The following is a 21,197-nucleotide window of genomic DNA, read 5'->3' on the forward strand; positions in this document are numbered from 1 at the left end:
AAAGGCAACATACTACATGAACCCATTTCTATGAAATGTCCAGCGTGTGCAAATCTACATAGACAGAAAGATTATACATCTATACAGCTAGGCTGGTTGCCTAGCTAGGGGGGTGTGGGTGGGAAGGTTAGAAAGACATATGGAGTGGACCGCTACTAGGTATGAGGTTTCTTTCTGGAGTGATGAAATGTTCTAAAATTGCGGTAATGGTTGCACAACTCTGTGGATATATGAATTGCACACTTTTAATAGATGAATTGTATAGTGTGTGGTTTATATCTTAAAACTGTTTTTAAAAACTTAAATTAAGAAATTAAGCAGTCAAGCAGGTGCACTATTTGTACCCAGGGAACCTGGGCAGTAAAGAGTAGAAAGATGTCTTTGCTTCCTCAGGTTCATTCATTTATGTCAATCTAGAGGTATCTTTTCTTATTCAGATTAACTCGTGGATACCTACTACTCCTTAGGAACTGGGCTTGACTGAAGATATCCCATAAAAAAGACTTAGTCCTCTCCCTCAAGGCTTTCCATCTCTAATACAACAGCTACCACTCATCAGGCACGGAACTAAGGGTTTCACATGCAGTATCTCAGAATAAGGTGGAAGGCCTACCCTAATTTTCAGATGAGGAAGCAGACTCAGAGAGGGTAAATGACTGGCCAAGTTTATAGTTTATTTAACAAATGGGAGGGAGACCCGAAGCCACATCTACCTAGACAAAGCCCATGCTCTCTTCACTTTACTATATTCCTCCCAGGGTGAGGTGGACAGGACAGCAGAGGAACTGCTGCAACGAAATGCAGGCTTGATCAGGATCAGAAGAGGGCCTCTCCTGTGCTACACCAAGGAGAAGTCTTCAGAAAAGGTCATAGCTCATTGAGGGCTGGGACTTCAATCAAACAAGAGGAAGCTGGGTGGGGCTTTACAGGCTGAGAAAAAGACACAGGCAAGGGAGAATGTGGAGCATTCAGACTTGGAAGCATCTCAGTCTGGCTACAATACAAGATATGTATAAGGAAAAGGTGGGAGAAAGAACAGAGGGAGGTGAGTCCGATCACCAAAGGGCAGGAATGCCGCCCTGCGGCCACCATGAAGGAATTTAAACCTGAGCTGTAGGGGTCGAGATGAGAAAGACCACCCTATAGGTAATCACAAGGAGTTAATGCTAGAGACAAGGGCAGTGGTGAGAAGGCTACTGCAACTGTCCAGCTGACACCTGAGACAGGTCTAAACCACGGCAGGAGTAATGTGAGGAGGAGAAACAAATCTGGAAGGTGTTCAGGAGTTGGCAATTCCAACGCCTGGACGGATGTGGAAATTTAAGGAGAGCATGTGTGCCAGAATCCTGACCCAATGGATCGAGTGAACACTGTCATGGCCAACAACACCCACAACTCCCTCCTTCCTTCCTGACTGGGCCTCTCCCCCACGAGGTCACTTGCCTCAGGGAAACTGATTCCACCCCCACCCGGCCCCATGGAGGATATGGCACCCCAAAGGTGATCCCATTGCCATTATGGCTCAAGAACGACCACAAGACTCCTGCTAAAAGGCACAAGGGGAGGTCTGCTGAGGGACTTCTGGAGGAAGTGTCTTCTCTCCTAAAAAATAGGCCATCTCTACTCCTATCTCACATACTGCCATGTACGATTATCATCTCCACAAACGTCTGCTACCACCTGCTGATGACACCCTCCCAAGATGTCAGAGCACAGAAGAGATGGAGAGAAGCTGGGGCCTTGATGTCATCAACCCACCCTCAACTCCTATCCTTGTCCCCAGAGTCCCTGATAGGTGAGCAAACAAATTTCCTCATATTAAAGCTGTTTGCAGTCAGATCTCTGTAACTATAAACCAAAACATCTTAACTGGTAAAGACCAAGTGTGGTCTCATTCACCAAACTAGGCAGCACAGAAGGAGCAGGACTAGAGGGAGCAAAGGGGTAGTGATGATGGGCTTAAGCATCTTGTGTGATAGCCAGTGGGCAATCAGAAGTAAAATTCAGGTGAGAGGAAGGAAGTCTGGCCTAGGGGTACAGATGTAGAGTTTCAGCCTTCTAGTGGTAGCTGAGGCAACGTGAGGCGAAAGAGATCTGACAGATCACTTGTATCTATGAATATCAACCACCCTATTCCCCAATTTCTAACACCCACCCACCCCCTCAGAGAGACAGCATTACTTTGGGCAGGAACAAGGGGTTAGATATCACAAACTGGAATTCACAAAGAAATTTATTAGCAAATAATAGATCGTGCATAATAATAACTATCATTTATTGAGCACCTTTTAATCCTATGTGCCTACATTTTTTTCTCAAATTCTACAGTCATCCAGCAGCTATCATGCCCCCCAACTTACAGATGAGGAAGCAGAGCCTAGTTCCAGGGAAGAGTCACGTGGCCAGTCACAAGCAGAGCAGGGTTTGAACATGGGATGGAGGTGGTGAGACGGGAGAGGCTGAAGGTGGTCACACAGCATCCAGGTTAGAAGCCTGATTCATGTGTGACACATGAGGGCCATGACTACGTTGGGATCATTAAGTATGGTAGAGAAAAACCAGTTTTGACAAGTGATAGTTAAGGTGACAGAGGCTCCAAGACTGCCTCTCAAACTCAGCTCTGAATGAAGACCAAGGTGGGACCCAAAACTCAAACAGTCTTTGTTAGGCTAGCCCAGGAATCTGACCCTCTCTTGGGCCACTGTTTGTCTGGAAAGCTGTATTCTGGGACACCATCCCCACAATGCCGGGAACCCCTGGCATCATAAACTGTGGTTTCTCATGTTCTTACGCATGTCATTTCTAAACAGTCTGTTGCTACATTTGGTTCTGTCTTCAGTCTTGGTCGGCTAATTCCTCCCCCACTATCTGACCTTTTGGTTATTGTCCATGGGGGCTAGCACTCAGCACCTCTTGGTTTTCCTTGCCTGCCACCATCTCCCTTGTCCTAACTTCCTCTTGGCATCTCAATACCCTTAAAAACAAACTTCTCACACATTTGGAAGCCACTGCTAGGCCCTTTCATGTCTTCAGGATTATTATTAGGAAAGCCTCTGGGGGAGCCATCTCAGCCTTTGGGGAATCTCCTAAGCAAAATGTTTAGTTAGAGTAATGGATTAACAGTAGGCAGCACTAAGGAACAGTGGCTGTTCCACTTAAACAAACAAACAAGAACTACATACATGGCTCAGAGGATGCAAGAATGCAATCCACATTTTTTAGAATGGTACAGACTCACCAAAATGTAGTTAACGGGCTTTTCAAGTCATACACTAAACGGGCTGGTTCCTGACCTTAACGCACCTAGGCTATACCTAAACAAGTGATGCCTGGTCAATCTTAATACATGAAACTTAGAAACACATCTTGTGATGCAGAAGAAAATGGCAGTTACTCATTACAACCCAAAGCAGGCTGGTGAGGAGCACTGAGGCTGAAATATTGCAGACAGCTCAGACAAAGCAGTCAATCCCAGAGAAGCTGGAGAGGCATGGTAAATCTGACCTCTGACTTGTCATGTTTGTATCTGGTCTGCAGAAAAATACACTGTGCATAGGAATTGAAAACTTATTTGTCATAAAAACCCAGTATTTGAGGCACCTGGGTAGGCTCAGTCATTTGGGTGTCTGACTCTTGATTTTGACTCAGGTCATGATCTCGCGGTTCATGACATTGAGCCCCGCATCGAACTCTGCCCATGGAGCCTGCTTGGGATTCTCTCTCTCTCCCTCTGCCCCTCCCCTACTTGTGCGCTCGCGCTCTCTCTCTCTCTCAAATAAATGAAACATTTTAAAAACATAATATCTAACTTTTGACACTGTCTGTGCCAGTAAGCCTTACAGCAGTGTCAGATGAGGTTTACGCAGCTTCAAGAGTAAAATGGGTGGCATGGCAAGATAAAAATTACACAATGGCCCCTGATTGTGTAAACCCACACCGTGAAACCAACGGACTATGTCCTCACGTGGTTTACAGAATAGGAGACAAGAAAAAGTAACTGATGTGTGAGAATCTATCTTCCACTCTCGAAACATGCCCCTCTTCCAAAAGACTCAAGTTCTAAGTGGAAAGTTTCTTTATTTTAGAAATAAAGAAAGAGAGAGACGGAAAGACGGAATACTAACCTCTATGATACAAAAAAGGTATGATTCGGGTTTTCTGAAAAAGCCGCTCATCAGCTGTTCAGTGTGCTGCATACATTCAGTCCACAGCACCATCTCATTTTCCACCCATTATCAATATAAAAATTAGAGTATCTTGGCAACAGACTTTTCACAGTGAGGTTTACTTTATTCTGAGACCTTTTCTAGTAGAAATAAAATGGCAAAGGAACCTCATTATCCATAAGATTTTCAATGTGTCCTGTTCCAGCTGTAACATCACTCCTTTCAACTCTCTATTCAAACGACAGTTAATAAGCATCTATTGCATGAGGTGTGTAGCTCTAGCGGCTAGGGGACCACAGGTAGGGGCTCACAGGCTACCGGAGGAGACAGATGTATCCAGAAATAATGCTTGCAATGCGCTAAGTGCTATTACAGGGCGTATGTGAGGCCAGGACTAGCACTTAAGTTTGCCTGGTCAGCCTGGGTTGAAGGCTTCCTGGCAAGTAGGACACTTGATTCAAGTCTTAAAGGATGAATCCAGAGGAGTGTGTACTTAGGGAAAGGTAAAAGGGTGCACCACTCAGCAGGAATCCAGTGCCTAAAAAGGCACAAGAGTCTGGTACGTTTGGGAAAGTGAACATTTCCATGTATCCACAGACCAAGTCATTTGGGTAGGCATTCAGAACTGCTAAAGGTCTAGATAAGGTAGGGTGCTAACGCAAACAATGCAGTTTGGAATTTATGTCTTTTGCCCCTCAGGAGACATTTGGTAACAGCTGGGGATATTTTTGGTTGTCGCAAATGGACAAGAGGTGCTACGGGCATCTCGTGGGTAGAGGCTAGGAATACAGTTATCCCACAATGGACAGGAAAACCTCCCACAACAAAGAATTGTCTAACCCTACACTGAGATACAACTTGACACAAACCATCAGAGAAGAGTTTCCCATTTTCTTTGTAAGTGTCTTAATAAAAATAACAAACTACTGTCCATCTGCTGATCAAAAGAAGAGTCTGGACCTTTGTCTCTACTATATAGATTTAACTTTATCACCACCTACTATGGTCAGAATGTTTGTGTGCCCCTAAAATCCATTATGTTGGAAACCTAACCCCCAAGGCATTAGGAGCTGGGGCCTTCAAGATTCCTGCTCTTACAGAAGAGGGCCAAAAAAGCTCCACAGCCCCTTCTGCCATGTGAGGGTACACAAGAAGTTTTTCACCCAGAAAAAGGCCCTCACCTGACCATGCTGGACTATGAGAAATAAATTTATTTTGTTTATAAGCCACCCAGTCTACAGTATGGGTTATAGCAGCCCAAATGGATGAAGACACCACCCATGCTCAAGAGCAACAACAGCTCTGTATTATCATCATCATCATCATTATCATTATTATTGTTAGTAGACTATGTCCAACTTGGGGCTTGAACTCATGACCCCAAGATCAAGAGTCGCATGTTCCTACAACTGAGCCACCCAGGCGCCCCCAACAGCTCTGCATTATTTGAAGTTTAGTTCAAAGTCAGTTCAAGTTTAGCATTACAGAATTCAAGAAAAATTATATTAACAGGACTAAAAAAAAAAAAGTGTAGTCCACCAAAAAACAAGGAAATTAGAAGCACTTGGAGAAGGACAGCCATTAGCTGCTGGAGGTAACCGACAATGCTTCTCCCTCAAACTACTTACAAATCACTTTCAAGCCATAGATGATAAATGGTATTTTTAATAATTTTTTCAAGAAAAAAAAACTTCTTATAAAATTGAAAGACCATTTACAGTTTGGGGATCTTGATAAGGCTGTATTGTAGAAATGCAATTTGCTAAGAAAGCAGAACTTATGTACTCTCAACAAAAAGGTAATTTATGTGAAGTAATGGATGTGTTCATTACCTCAGTGGTGGGATGGTGGGAATCCTTTCACAACTTATATTCTACAAAATCATGTTGTACAGTTTAATTTCATTTGTCAATGATACCTTAATAAAGCTGAAAACAGTTTGAATAATTTTAAAAACAAAAAAGAATTTTTGAAGGAGGATTAATATAGGAGTCCATCTTAAACAGACACAACATGGACATTCTATTTGAATTTCAGAAATGAAGATGCAGCGTCAGTGAGGGCTACATCTAACCCAGTCACATCTAATTTACCAACCAATCAAGACCCACAGCCAATCTCACATTAACAGTAATGTTGGTGTACGATTACTTGCTTCATCTTACATTTATCAGGTCCCTGACTCTGTATCTTATGAGGCTGATGTTAAAAGATACAGGTATTCACCTATATACTTAATATGATTTATGAACCACTACTGCTTTTCACTGTCTTCTCAATCTTCTTAGGCATTTTCCTCACCAGTCCAAATGGACTAAAAATTATAATTCTTGGTAACCGAGATGCATATAATTTAAGTCTTCACTTTCTGTTTTTCTAGTTTATTAGGAAGTTTCTGATTGAAGCATCAAAACTGACTCACAATATTCCCTCAGAAACCTCAGGATGATTAGGAAGTAACTTCATTTAAAAGTTAATGGGTAAACTGTACCCTTCAAATGTGTGAAATTGTATATCTCAATAATGCCTTTTAAAAAGTTAATGGAATTTCCATCTTGCTGTCATATTGGTTTCATTAATTTAGTCAAATACAACAAGGGGAAAATGAGCACGTCAGTGTTTATTACATTACTGCTCAGAGCACAACAGCCTCCCTGAAACAAAAATACTAATCCAGTTCATATTTGTAGCAGCAACTTTGAGGACTAAATTTCTAATCAAACCTTGTGATTTGTTTTTCCCTGAAAATCTTTTGCTAATCAAACGTCAACTTACACCAGTAGTTTGAGCTACAGTCAAATTTTGCTCTCTCAGACAACAAAAAGAAAGACCCTTAGTCCCCCAGCACAGAGAGTGACAAAGGACGTAACAAAAGTTTCCCTGAACAAACATTGCTCAAAAAAAACCAAAAGACCAACCACAGCAGAAATGCTTACTTAAATAAACAACAGAGATAGCAGCATAGAACAAATAGCTAAAAGCTATTGTGTGGGGGTCAACACACCACCAATAGCTTTCAGTTTATATAAACCTTATTTATAAGATTCTTATAAATCTTAGGGCTCAAACTGCATGCCAAAGACTTCCAGCTTGTCAAGGTGAGGTTACCTCTAAAAAAAAAAAAAAAAAAAAAGAAGCACATTTCTCCATAATGTTAGTATGAATATGAATACAAATATATTATGTTTTTTTAATAGAAAATTATTTTCCATTTAATTGCTATTCATCTTGACATAGAAGACGTGTAACCATCGTCTCAAGGCTGAAGTGCCTTTCCATGGGAACAAACACATCAATTTTTTTCTTGTTGATGAAAGACTTTGATCTAAGTTGCAGAAAATCACTTCATAACTAACTTTGTAATGTGGTGCTTCAACAAATCCAGAAAGTGTTTTTCAAAATGCCACACAGAAAAAATGTGCTTTTACCATGCTTCTCTATTTTTTCTACTTAAATTTACTATAATTAATCTTTTTTTAAACTCACAATACATTATTATAACAGTAATACAAGCAAATTCTTAAGTGACTATTTAATAATCAGTAAAATTCCTTCCATGAAAGAATGAAATAGGTGAATAATTTTAATGCAAAATTAATGGTCTTTATTTCATCTGAGATAGAGTATGGAAAAGGGTCATCTCAAAATGTTAGAAAATACTTTTTAAAAACAAAAAGATTTTTCTATTTTAATTTCAGGAGGGAAATGGGCTAATTGATGTCATATGCTTAATTTTGACTTTAATGATAATAAAAGTTTTCAAATGTACTTTTCCAAGGGGAAACACCATTATAGTTATTGGCTATTTCATTTACATTTTAGTTTACTATTTCACTCATAACTAAAGGAGTTAAAAAGAAAACACGAAGTATGTACAGAATAATATACACATATCCATTCAACGTTTGAATACCATCTACACGTGAGATGCTGTTCGTACATTATTACATTTATAAATACACATATGTGTTTAATTTAGTACATACCACAAGTAGATAGGTGCTTAACACATGCATTTCATGGTAGCCTGGTAGTTACAGATAATGTGGTTAACTTCAGCAGACAACATCTGTGTTACACATATGGCCATCAAAATAATCGTGGCATGCTTTTGTGACACTGAAAGAGGCCAAGCCTGTTGCAAAATGATTACTTCCAACAAAAGCCTGCTTAAATTATTGTTTAGTTAAATGGCACATATCCAAAATAACAGCATTATAAAGTTGCTATTGCCTTTGAATCACTCACCAATTTTCAACATATTTGTAAAACAAGATAAGCGCCATCAGGTTATAAAAAGCAATTATGGATCAGGATTTTTTATTCATGCTTCTTTGACAAAATTATTCCATTTGATCCCGAGTCTTGGCTGCTCTCTTGACAGAATAATGTACATGCTCCACAGCTGACAGGGATATGGCTTTCATGATTAAATAGGAAGCTCACACTCCAGATGACTTTATAGACTTTGCACTTCAGAAAGATTTCTTTGTTGGTTTAGTATCAGATCATCCGTTATCTTTTTCTAATGGTTTCTTTCCCCAAGCCAAAGAGTATCTATGTATTATCAAAAATTAATGGGTTTTTTTTTTTGATTTTTGCCTATTTGCACAGTACACCAAAGAATGTTACATCATCTTGAAAAGTTCTTTTCCTGATTTCATGGGGGTGGAGGGGTGGAACATAAAGAAAAGGTGAAAATATAAAATATGAAACACCCTTTTCCAAGAGTCTTTTCCTGGCTTTTAAAGGAAACACCAAACGAGAATCTGATTGACTTTTGCTTTTTATAATTACTGGAAAACAACTGCTCAAAACAATTTCCTAAAGGAAGGGTTAACTTTATCTTGTGACTTTAATTGATCATTTTTGCCCCCGCCCCCATCTCCAGCAGAAGAACGACACCTGTGAAATTAGAATTCTGTACACCAAGAATGGTAACATCAAAGCTGAAGCTTTTAGCCAGGAACAGTTACTCTGGCGTGCATAAAGCTATGTAAAAACTGATTCACACAAGGAAATGACCAGGGCCTACGCCATTAGGATTAACTTCTGACATACAAGACTAGAAGAGGATATTGGCAGCTTGAACTTCTTTCTCAGACCTCCAGCATTGCCAGGATGGAGAGTGGGGGACAATAGTGGGGGGGGAGGGGGGCGGTAGCCCCTCACCAGACTCAGCTGCTAAGGTTACTTAAAAAGCTCCCGTGATTTAAATACGGAGAAAGAGAAACAAAACGTTCCGAATTCCGATCACCTTTTGGTAACTACGTGGTTGCAAGAGCAAAACAAGCGCGCAGGCGCGTCGGTCAGGTTGTCAACCATAAACATAAGAACTCTTCAAAATTAAGGAAGTGGATCTCTGCAATCTCCCACAGCCTTTTTGTTTGGGTTCTCTAGGTTAATAGTAGTGATTCCATTTTAATGACCTACAGACAGGCGCAAAGTTATTTACCGAGTCGCTTTGAGAGATGTTTACTTAAATATGGGGATAAAACCAGTTCGCTTGTGGAACTGGAAATTATCTTCCGTCCAAACGTAGCATTACTCATCTACAAACCCAGGGAACACAATCACAGCCACCCAGTAAATGTGTTTCTGCGAGTCAACTAGATTACTTCCCCAATGACACTAACAGAAAAAAGCCTCAACAAGGCCACGGGAAATCGTGCCTTCAACACTGTATTCAGCCTGTATATTCAGGTTTGCGCGTCTTTGGAGCTGCGGGGGCCTTAGATGCTTTTGGAGGAAACCGGTCCGGGGAAGAGTTTGGGTCTCAGTTGCAGGACTGTGGGTTGCAGCTGAGAGTCGATGAGCGAACACCCTTTGAGACGTGAAACTTACTTCCCTTTATGAAGGGACTCGAAGTGAATCCACCCCGACACGTCCACACTCCACCTGAGCGCAGGGCAGCTGCGGCTCCTTCCCACCGCGCAGAGAGCAGTCGCTGGCCGAGACCCGTGACAGCCCTCAGACAAAGCCTAGGACCCCCGCGCCCGCCCGGCTGCCGATCCCCGGAACACGCCCCCGGCCCGCGCCTACCTTGATGCCCTGCTGCTGGGTGGTGAGGGTTAACTTGGATTCATTCAGAAGCAAAACTTCGCAGTAAAATTCTTCTGGAACAGCGCAGAAGCAGCCCATGTTGGCTGTGGCCGTCTCCAGCCAGGAGAGAAAGCTGCGACCCAGGCGCCGAGCCGCCCCCTCCCCTCAAGCGCGAGGCATTAAATTATTGTCCGCGCCGGGGCCAGGGCGAGGGGACCGGTTCCCGGCGAGGTCCAGGGCCGCGCGGACGAGCCGCCCGGCGCCGGCTGGAGGGAAGGAGGGCGGAGAAGCCCGGGAGTCAGCGCCCGGGAGCCGCCGGGGAAGCGCCGGCGGAACTGAGCACAGAGGGCGGCGGCGCGTCCCCGCGCATCCTGCGGCTCGGGCTCCTCCGAAGGCGGGGGCGCCGCGGCCCCTCCCGCAGTCCTGGGGACGACAAAAGTCGTCTGGCAATGGGGGCAAGAAGCAAGAAAAGGGAGGAATGCGAGCTCGAGGCCCTCCCCAGACGAGGAAACCCTTGGGAGCTGTGCAGCCCCCTCCGCCTGTCCCCGGCCGGAGTGCTACCAAGACACCCGGCCTCCTTCCCCTGCGGAGTCCCCGGAGGGCTCCCACTTCCAGCTCCGACCCCACCCCGCAGCCCCCAATCCGGTCCGCCGACTGGGGAACACTCGGCTGTTCCTTTGTGTCAGGGGTACCCGCGACGTCCCAGTCCCACGGCAGGGCCAGTGGCGAGGATCGTCACTCAGTCTACCTCGGCCACCCGGAACCCCGAGAAGTATCGGAAAGGGCAGCGGGCTCCTTACCAAGACCGGCGAGTGCAAGTCAGCTCGTGGCGGGACGCGGCTCCCGTCTGGGGACCGTGAAACTCATCACGGGGGTTGGTGTGTGGCTAAGTTCAAGCTGGCCCTCCGAAAACGCCTTTGCTGCGGCGGCGGAGCGCTGCTCCTCCGGGATTTTCAGAGAAGTGGGGAGTCAGAGGGCTTGCGGGCGCGCCGGCGGGCGGAGAAGAGGGCGCCCAGGCTGGGAACGCGCTGGCGGGCGGGTGGGGGTGTGCCCTGGGCGCGCAGGCCGCGGCGGCTCCCGGGAAAGTTCTCTTGGCAGCGCGAGGGGTGGCGCCCCAGGCGGGAGCAGCCCAGGTGCAGCTGGGCCGGGCCCGAGTGTCTGCAGAGAGCCCTGGAACGAAGCTGGGGCCCAGAGGCCGGGAAGGGGCGCCCCTTCCGGGCGGGGTCTCGGCTGAGAGCGGAAGGCGGAGCGGAGGTGGTCCAACTGCGAGGTGCGGGCAGGTCCGCACCGGAACCCGCGCGCGCCACCCCGGCCGCTCGGTTGTTCGGAGCCCTGGTTCTGATTGCTGTAGCCGTTTCCCGGGGAGACGGAAGGTTGGCTCTAGGAAGGCCGGGCGCAGTTCTGCTCGGACCCTGGCGTTCGGCGCTCCCAGTCCCACGCCCTCCACACGGCGGGTCGTGTCCAGGAGTGGCGGGCACAATAGCTCTGAGGCTGCAGTGACCCCTGGTGGGTCCTCGAGTCCGTGCACAAGCAGCCGAGGCTGAGCGCAGGATGAGGCCGGGCCCCGCTGGACTTCGGAGCAGGTGCAGTCGGTGCTCTCCAGCTGGGAACCAGCAGCGAGTTAATGCGAGCCGAGAGGACGTGGGCCGGGGTTGACGGTAGGCCTCCCAGAAAACTTCCCTACTTTATATTGAGTGTTAGAGCAAGAGCTTTGGCATCAAACATAGTTTTGAGTTCCCTCCTCTACCACTTGCAAGCTAGGTGGTCAAAACTCACAAAATTTGCTTAAAACCTAGGACATTAGTAACTTAAAAAAAAATTTTTTAAGAAAAAAAACCGAGTAGAATGGAAATGAACAATTTGCAACTTTAGAAGGAGTTTCCTTCCATAATGATTTTCCACAAAGGACCTTCTAAGGCTTTTCCTTTCCTGATATCTCAGCCCCTTCTAAACATGAATTAGCACAATCCCCAAAGTGCAATAGATAAACCCTCATGTTTAATGCGAATTTTACCTAAAGCTAAGAACCAAACCCTGTTGTATCTTCCAAGTCTTCTGTGAACTTGAAGCAGGTTTTGAATTCCTAATCAAATTCTGTGTCCAACTTTGGGCTGTACTGTCAATGTTTTGCCTGGCATGAGCCAACACATTATTTTGAATTTTAGCGTCTTTACCTCAGGAGGCTTTTCTGTAACAGAACGTTCCTGACATAAATTACCAAATGTGATTGAAAGGCTTCATAACAGACTTTCATTCTTTACCACAATATCCAATAGGGTCACCTGGGCTTGCAAAAACAAAAGATAAAGTCCAAGTTGCAATGACTTGTTTTCCAGTTTAGAGTTTTGTTGCTACCTGTTTTATGCCCTTTGACTTTGTTTTGTTCTGGTTTTACCGCCAGTGGTAATGGAAAGGCTGGGGGTTTGAGGTGGGGGCAAGGATTCTGTTCCAGGCCCCTCAGGAGGGAAAGTACAAAGCTGTGAAGTCTCATACATAAGCCCTTTCTGAGTGAGGCGTTTTCTTTTCCATTTCTTTGTGAGAGATTGAAGAAAAGAAAAAAAAAATCTAACACAAAATTGGAGTGTCCTAGAGATAATAGGAAGATCCCACATGTTGTTTTCTTTTTTTAAAACAGTCTTATTGAGCTATAATTGGCATACAGTAAACTGCATATATTTAAAGTTTATAGTTTGATAAGTTTGTCATATGTATACATGAAACCACTGCTTCAATCAAGATAGCAAAGTATTCATCACCCCTAAAGTTTCTTCCTGTACCTTTATAATTTTTCTCTCTCATTCCTCACCACATCTCACCTGCCAGGCAACCACAGATCTGCTTTCTGTCAGTATAGCTTCTCTGCATTTTCTAGACTTTTCTATAAATAGGATAATAGTGCCAGCTTTTTTTTTTAAATCTGGTCTGTTTTCATTCAGCATAATTGAGATTTATCCATGTTGTTGTGTATATCAGCAGTTCATTCATTTGTATTGCTCAGTAGTATTCCTTAGTATGTATGAACCACAATTTGTTTATCCATTCATTTGTGTGCTTTTCAGTTTTTTACTATTAGAAATAATACAAATATTACAAATCCTGCTGCGATAAGGATTGTACCAGTCAGCTCAGGCCACCATAACAAACTGCCACAGGCTGGGTGGCTTAGACAACAGACACTTACTTTCTTATAGTTATGGAAGCTGGCAGTCCAAAATCAGGGTGCCATCATGGTTGCTTACTGGTAAAACCTTTCTTCCTGGTTTATAGATGCCTGCCATCCCACTGGGTGCTCACATGACCTCCTCTTTGTTGGGAAGCATGATAGTTAGCACAAGCCTACAGTGTCTCTTCTTATCAGGACACTAAACCTATTATATCAAGACCCCACCCTTATGACCTCTTTTAACCTTAATTACTTCATTATAGGTCCTACCTCCAAATACAGTCACATTGGGGGTTAGAGCTTCAACATGTGTATTTGGAGGGGACATAGTTCAGACCATACTGAGGATCCCTGTCTTTGTATGGACATGTGGTTTTATTTCTCTTGAAATAAAAAAGAGTAGGCTAGTTGGATAATAAGATCTACAAATGGCAAATGAGCACATGAAAAGATGTTCAACGTCATTAAGGAGATGTAAATTAAAATCACCATAAGTCACCACTACAGACCTTAGAGAATGGCTACCATACCACCATACCAGCATCAGTAAGGATGCAGAACAATTTGAATTCTCATACACTGCTAGTACAGATTAAGATGGTACAATCACTATGGGTAACACTTTGACAGTTTCTGAAAAAGTTGTACATAGACCTTCCACAGGATTTTGGAGGAGGGCTTTCTCTTCCTAGCCAAAGAAATAAATTAACAAGATACTATTCAAACACATTTCTCCCCAGGAAAATAGTATAGTTTTCAACATGTGCATAACATAATACAGCCAATTTAAAGCCTCGTGCCAAAGCCTTTGATCTCTTTTCAGAGATTTTTAAGAAAAATACTTTCTTTGGTCAAGATGACATTTTGTCATAATAAGCCTATGTAGATGAGTCAAATGACAAACAAGTTCATAGTAGATATAATATTATGGAAATATGTAGACCATCTGTGAAGGACTGCAGGAACTTCCATCCTGGAAAAAGCAATTTCACTCTACATGGAGCAAGCTCCCACCCCTTGTTGAAACATGCGCTGCAAAATGCCAGACAGAATTCTTTTTAAAGCACCATATTCCTTTTAGGAAGATGTCTTTAAACAGTCTATGTCTTTCATCATCCTTTTTAATTTTACATTTTCCAAACTTCAGAAAGTTAACTGTGATTTGCAAAAGGAAAAAACACCATATAAAACACTGACAGTAAATAATTTAATTACTTAACTACCTGAAGGCAATGCAGCAGAATCACCAGGAAGACTTATTAAAACACAGATTGCTGGCCCTGCCCCCAGAGTTTCAGATCCAGTACCTGTGAAGTAGGGCCTGAAACTCTGCATTTTTAACAGATTCTCAGGTGATGCTTATGGTGCTGGTTTGAGAACCACTGCTCTAGAGCTTATCTCTCCAATAAATAATAAAAGTTGGTCCTAATTACCTATAAATAATTTTTTCAAAGGGGGTGTCTCATTCTGTACCTCCCTATCGATCTATCCCATTCATCAAAATAATGCCTGTCAAGGAAAAGAGTATTGAAGACCCTGCCAAGTGGCCATATCAGAAAAAGTAGTTTTTAAGGAAGATGAAAATCCCTGTTTTAGTTTTTGACATACTACTGCCTATTCTATTTGAACACCTTGCTCATTTTTCTTTCTAATATAGTATGTGCTCAGGCACATCCCGTTTTTAAGACCATCCTGCCTTCTGACTCACTTCATATATATGTCGCTAACCAGCCTTTCTCTTCTCCTAAAGCCTTAGATCCCATTTACTGAAATGCCTCAAGGGTGTTACCCACATTTCAAGAGAAGTCATCTCCTAAAACAACAGTCTAATCTGTTTCTTCATCTTTGTGATCTCCATATAAATGTTCTTTGGGGTTTACTGAAAATCCTTATTTTGCAGTTTTTAATCCTTGTTGGTGAATGCAGTGATATGGCTTGTATTTAGTTTGAATGGTTTGGAACTTTCACTTTGAAAATACCCTAGTTTCCCTTTCACTGTTCATATATATGCTATTTTAAAAAAGATGGGAGCGGGAAAGCTAGTTGATAAGTCTAGTCCCGTTGGGGACTTTTTTTTTTTTTTTTTTTAGTTTTTTAAACAACCGATTAACATTCTTTGCCTATTAGATTGAGAGAGATCCCAAGATGGCCAAGAGTGGGTAAAAAGGGCACTTTGATACATTGTTGGTGGGGTTGTAAATTGATTCAGGCTCTCTGGAGTGCAATCTGTCATAAATACAATAATTTAAATATGTGTACACTTTAAACCAGAAATTCAACATCTAGGAATTTAGAGATTTACTACAGCATGTTTATAATATTAACACTCTTTAAACAACCCACATGCTCAATAATAGGGAGTTGTTATATTAATTCTAGTGGATGTGTCTAATAGAATTTCCAGCAGCTATTAGAAAAGATGAAATGGATGTATATAACTGACATGGAAAGTTATCCAAGGTACACAGTGAGGTAAAAAAAAAAAAAAAAAAAAAAAAAAAAAAAAAAAAAAACAGCTTATATAATAGTGCATATAGAAAGGTCCATTTTTGTTTTTTAAAGAAAGTTTAGATTTTTTCACAATGAGCATTAGTTTAAATGAAAATAGATTTTTTTATATTAAGTAAAAGAATGTCATTAGTGGTTAACAAAATTAACCTTCTTTTAAAAATGAACTACTTTTTTTTGAGGCACCTGAGTTGCTCAGTCAGTTGAGCGTCCTACTTCAGCTCAGGTCATGATCTCTCAGTCCATGAGTTCAAGCCCCACATCAGGCTCTGTGTTGACGGCTCAGGGCCTGGAGCCTGCTTTGGATTCTGTGTCACCCTCTCTCCCTCTCTCTCTGCCCTACCCCCCTCCCCCCGTTCACACTGTCTCTCTAAAAATAAACATTAAAAAAATTTCTTTTTAAATGAACTACTTTTCTAGGTTCTAACCTGGACTCTAATGACTATTTTACCTGCTTTGTGTATTCTTGTTCATACCCTGAATAAAGCATACCAGGTTAATTTCATTAACATCAATTTAATGACATGGATATTTATCCACCTATAGAAATTTGAGGAAAGAATGGGGAAATTAGCTTTAGTTATCCCACATTTTTTTGATTTTAGGTCTCACTAGCCACATGATCTTAAAGAAGTCCCATCATCTATGCCTCAGAATGTTCTTCTATAAAGGACCTGGGACTTGTATTCTGGTGCTTCTAGATCTTCATGCCCAGCATGCTGCTTTCCCATCCCTTTCTTCTGGAAACAACACATTGCCTTCTTGTAAGGGTGGTATCCCAGGGAAGGAACAACCCAGTATAACATCTGGCAAAAAAAAAAAAAAAAATCTGAAGAAGTTGAGCTCTGAACTCAAAGTCTAGCCTTCTTATTCTGACATTAAGAAGTTGCCAAGGAAAACTGAAAACAGTCATTCATTCCAGGGAGGGAACATGGATGGTTGGTGGACAAGAACAGAGTAGAGACTTACCATTTTTTTACGTTCCCCTCTGTACATTTGGAATTTTGAATCCTATTATTCTGTACATGTATTACCTAGTCAGTACATAAATAAATATTTTTAAATAATTTTTTTAACGTTTATTCATTTTTGAGACAGAGAGAGACAGAGCATGAACAGGGGAAGGGCAGAGAGAGAGGGAGACACAGAATCTGAAACAGGCTTCAGGCTCTGAGCTGTCAGCACCGAGCCTGACGCGGGGCTCGAACTCATGGATCGTGAGATCATGACCTGAGCCGAAGTCGGACGCTTAACCGACCAAGCCACCCAGGCGCCCCTAAATAATTTTTTAAAAAATGAAGTGTAGTTTATGATCTCATTTCCTTATATGGGCATGCATAGAATAAAGACTAGATTTATGTATGTGAAAATATCAACAGGGTGCCTGCGTGGCTCAGTCGGTTAAGCCTCTGACTTTGGCTCAGATCATGATCTCACGGTTCGTGGGTTCAACCCCACATCTGTCTCTGTGCTAACAGCTTAGAGCCTGCTTCAAATTCTGTCTCTCTCTCTCTCTGCCCCTCCCCTGCTCGTGCTGTGTCTCTGTCTCTCAAAAATAAATAAATGTTAAAAAAAAAATACCAACAGCAATTATCTCTGTCAAAGTGTGAGTGAATTTTGTCTTCTTTTCTATGATTTTATTTTTTATAAATTTTCTTCCATGAATATTACTCCTATGGCCAGATAAGGTTTTTTTTTTTTATTTTAAGCATTAATTACATAAAATAAAAAATGTAAACTAAAGAACAAAATGGGGACAAATTAGTACACCAAAACAAAGGGGAAGCCATAAAATCTCTATTAGCAACCATGTCACCTGACACAGGCAAGTGCTGAGTAAATGGCCTATGAATCACTCACTTCAGCCCCTGAATCCTCATGCCTTCTCTCACTGTGAGCTGTTTTCTCAGTTTAAAGCCCCCCTCTTCCTAAAACCCTCCTCTCTCAAAACCCCCACCTGCTCCCCCGCTTTCATCCATTTGCTGCTGAAGGATCCGCTTTGCTCTTCCTTCTCCATGGAGCTCCCTTGACTCCCAAGTTTGTTTTGGGTCCCCATCCAATATGCATTATTACTACCCCCTTACCGGATTGTAGTTCCTGAAATCAGGACCATGTTTGGCTTGATCACTTTTGTTTCCCAAGCATCTGTTACAGTGCTTGACATAGACTCTCAATAAATATGTGTTGAATGAATGAGATTACTTGTACAGGCTTTGTTTCTGGCATGCTACATGCACATTTCTTTTGAGCACTGTCACCTGGGCTCTATCTTGATTCTGTTCTAGAAAACTCTTACTTTCCCAGCTGTCCATCTTCTTAACCAAAAGCAACTTTTGCTAATGTGGTAATAAAGAGTTGGAGTAAGCATATAACCATTGCTATATACTGAAATGTGCATGTTAGCCTAATGGGTTCTCATTGCCCTGTACATCACTGGGTTCTTTGGTTGGCACTTAGATATCTGAAGTGTTATGAGATAGTTCCTTATTTTCTGTAGAAATTAACTTGGATGAGCAATTAGGGCAATAGTAAACACATTAGACCTTGGTGCAAACTTATAGACCAGAGTTTGCACTCGAGTTGTAGTGAATAAATACTGAATGCTATTAGAAGTTGCACTTGAGCTGATAACCAAGATATACTGATAAAAGAGTTGCAGTAATCTGTTCCTTTAGTAGGCTGTGTTGAGTTTCCTAAAATGAAAAGCAATCTTTATCTAATAACTCATTCAGTCTGGGTTTAGAGCATGCTTTATTGATATTATATAGTTATTGTCGGCGACATTATGAAAGAGCAGCAAGTCATACAATTACATAGGACCTGTAGCATATGAAATCTGGAAGGACTTTTAATGATTACATAATCCCACCCACTAATTATTTTACAGATGAAGACTGAGACACAAAGAAATGAAGTATATAGCTCTTGGCAGAGTTGAGTTTGACCACAAGACTCCTGCCCTTAAGTCTTAATTAATTAATTTTTTTTTAATTTATAACTTTCCACTACTTATAATATAACCCCAGCCAGAACTCTAGGAAAGTATGAAATTAATTTAAGCTTTGGTGTGTGTGTGTGTGTGTCTGTGTGTGTGTGTAAAATACATGTATCACTAGTGTATATCTGAGTATGCTTAGTCCAGGCATAGATAGGATAAAGTAATATTTAAGAGATTTATATCCAATAATAATTAAATTACTGTATTTCATTGAATCTAAGATGCCACCAATTACATTAACAACTTATTTTACTGCTAAGAGAGAAAGAAAAACTGTCAGCTAATTGAAGATACTATCAATTGTAGGAAATAGCCCAATTTCAGAAATATTAACATATGAAAAAAATGTCATTTTGAAAATTGAAGAAGTATGGTGTTTGTTAGGATTGTGTTTATACTATTCTTTTCTCCTAAAGTAATATATTTAATATTATTAATGTCTGTATATTTATACCATGTTCATTGGTAAATATAAGTGGTGGGCACAGGTACAAATATTTTCATGTAACAGATGCAGATAAGAAAGAATGCATGTATATAATTTTTTTTGTAAATCAAATGATATCAGGGTGCTTTTAAAAATCCAACTTAAACCAATCTTTAAAATCGAGTTTATTGCCTCACTGACTATAAATTTCAAACAACATCCAAGAACTGACTCTGATTCTGTCTGTCCTTTCACCTCTACAACCTCCATGTATTGGTCTTGAACTCAGCCCAGCTTCTCTTGAAGCAGTCAGATACTGGAATAGTTCCAAGACTCACATCTGGTATCCACACTACACACAGCAAAGGGAGCCAACCTTCCTAACTCTCTTAGTTGGAGGCCCCAGGTTCACTCTGATTGACCAGCTTGAGTCATAAGCAGTTCCGTGGAGTCATTAGAACATGGATTCCAGAGTCAAACAGACTGAGTTAGACTCCAACCCACCTCGCTATTTACAAACTCTGTGCCTCAGAGCATCATAGACAAGGGGTTATATTAGCACCTACATGATGTGGCTATTGTGAAGATTCAGTGGACTAATGCAATGCTGAAAACAGTGCCTTGCCTTTGGTAAACACTACGAAAGTGTTGTTTATGATGACGATGAAGATGATGATGATGATGATGTCATCCACCCCTGAAGCAATGACAGTGGCTAAAGGAGACTTGTGCTGAATGGCTTAGCCTAAGTTAAAAGATACCTCCAGAGTGATAGGCAGAATTTGCTTCTGTGGAATCACATGGGTCCCCAAATAGGGGCACTGGGAAGGAATGACTAGGCAATGAGGATTAAGAACAAGTAGAAGTAACCTACAAATGTCCATTATACAAATCATAGTTTAAATACACAGTGCTGGGGTGCCTGGGTGGCTCAGTCAGTTGAGCATCTGACTCTTGGCTTTGGCTCAGGTCATGAGCCTTTTTATGGGTGTGAGCCCCGTGTCAGGTTCTGCACTGGCAGCACAGAGCCTGCTTGGGATTCTCTACCTCTTGCTTTCTGTGCGCCTCCCCCATTCACACTATCTCTGTCTCTCTCAAAATAAATAAATGAACTTAAAAAATTTTTAATAAAATGAAATAAAATAAATACACAGGGTTGTTTGACAAGTCATACTCTAAGATGAAGACCATGTGTTCAAGGTAACTAGTTATTCTGTGCCTTCCATTTTTGACAAATATGTCTTTCCATTCACCAGATTTCCATGTTATATAAATCAGACATTTTTCAAATGCAGACTCTCCTTGTCCTCGCATATTTCCATTCATTTTGCTACTCACTACTCATTGACAGTCCACCATGTACCAGGCTTAGCAGTGAACAAACCGGACGTGGTCTCTGATCTCATGAAGTTTGCAGTGTAACAGAATGCCAGCTCTCAGCAAGTATTAATCTTCCTTTAGCTACATCACTATTACATAAAATAGAAGTACAAATAGGGCCCTAGAAAATCAATATGTGAATTTTTTTATTGAGTAGTTTATTTTTTAACTACAGTATTGTAAATACAAATGCATTTTATGTGTCCATCTTCTCTAGTAGACTATAAGCTGCCTGAAGGCAGAGGTAACACCCTATTCGCTTTTTTTATCTGTAACACCTAGCATACTGCCTGGCACACCCCACATATCTACAGCTTTTAATTAATTAATTTGGTCTATACTCCAAAGCAATAGTGTGTATGGCTAGGGTGGGTAAGTGGTAGAGAGGCAATCCCTGAGTATCCAAAAGATAGTGTTGATTTTGCAATTTATGATAACTTGAGGTTAAAGTTTTCCTTCCTATTATCTACATACCAAAGCAAAATATGGCATATAATCCACCTCTGAAACTAA

General features: G+C 41.7%; 1 protein-coding gene across 2 annotated transcripts in view; it reads right to left on the reverse strand.

Moving 5' to 3' along the window:
• Positions 1–11,592, reverse strand: part of EPB41L4A (erythrocyte membrane protein band 4.1 like 4A) — a 253,070-nt gene extending 241,478 nt beyond the window's left edge. For both annotated transcript variants that reach the window (XM_042945193.1, XM_042945184.1), the window contains exons 1-2: positions 11,009–11,592; positions 10,209–10,631 (exon numbers count right to left, since the gene is read on the reverse strand). In XM_042945193.1, the coding sequence (XP_042801127.1) occupies positions 10,209–10,307 (99 nt within the window). In that variant the 5' untranslated portion in view covers positions 10,308–10,631; positions 11,009–11,592. The remainder of the gene's footprint in view (positions 1–10,208; positions 10,632–11,008) is intronic.
• Between the last annotated feature and the right edge of the window lie 9,605 nt (positions 11,593–21,197).

The sequence above is a fragment of the Panthera leo genome, chromosome A1, assembly GCF_018350215.1.
Source record: "Panthera leo isolate Ple1 chromosome A1, P.leo_Ple1_pat1.1, whole genome shotgun sequence".
Lineage (NCBI taxonomy): Eukaryota > Metazoa > Chordata > Mammalia > Carnivora > Felidae > Panthera > Panthera leo.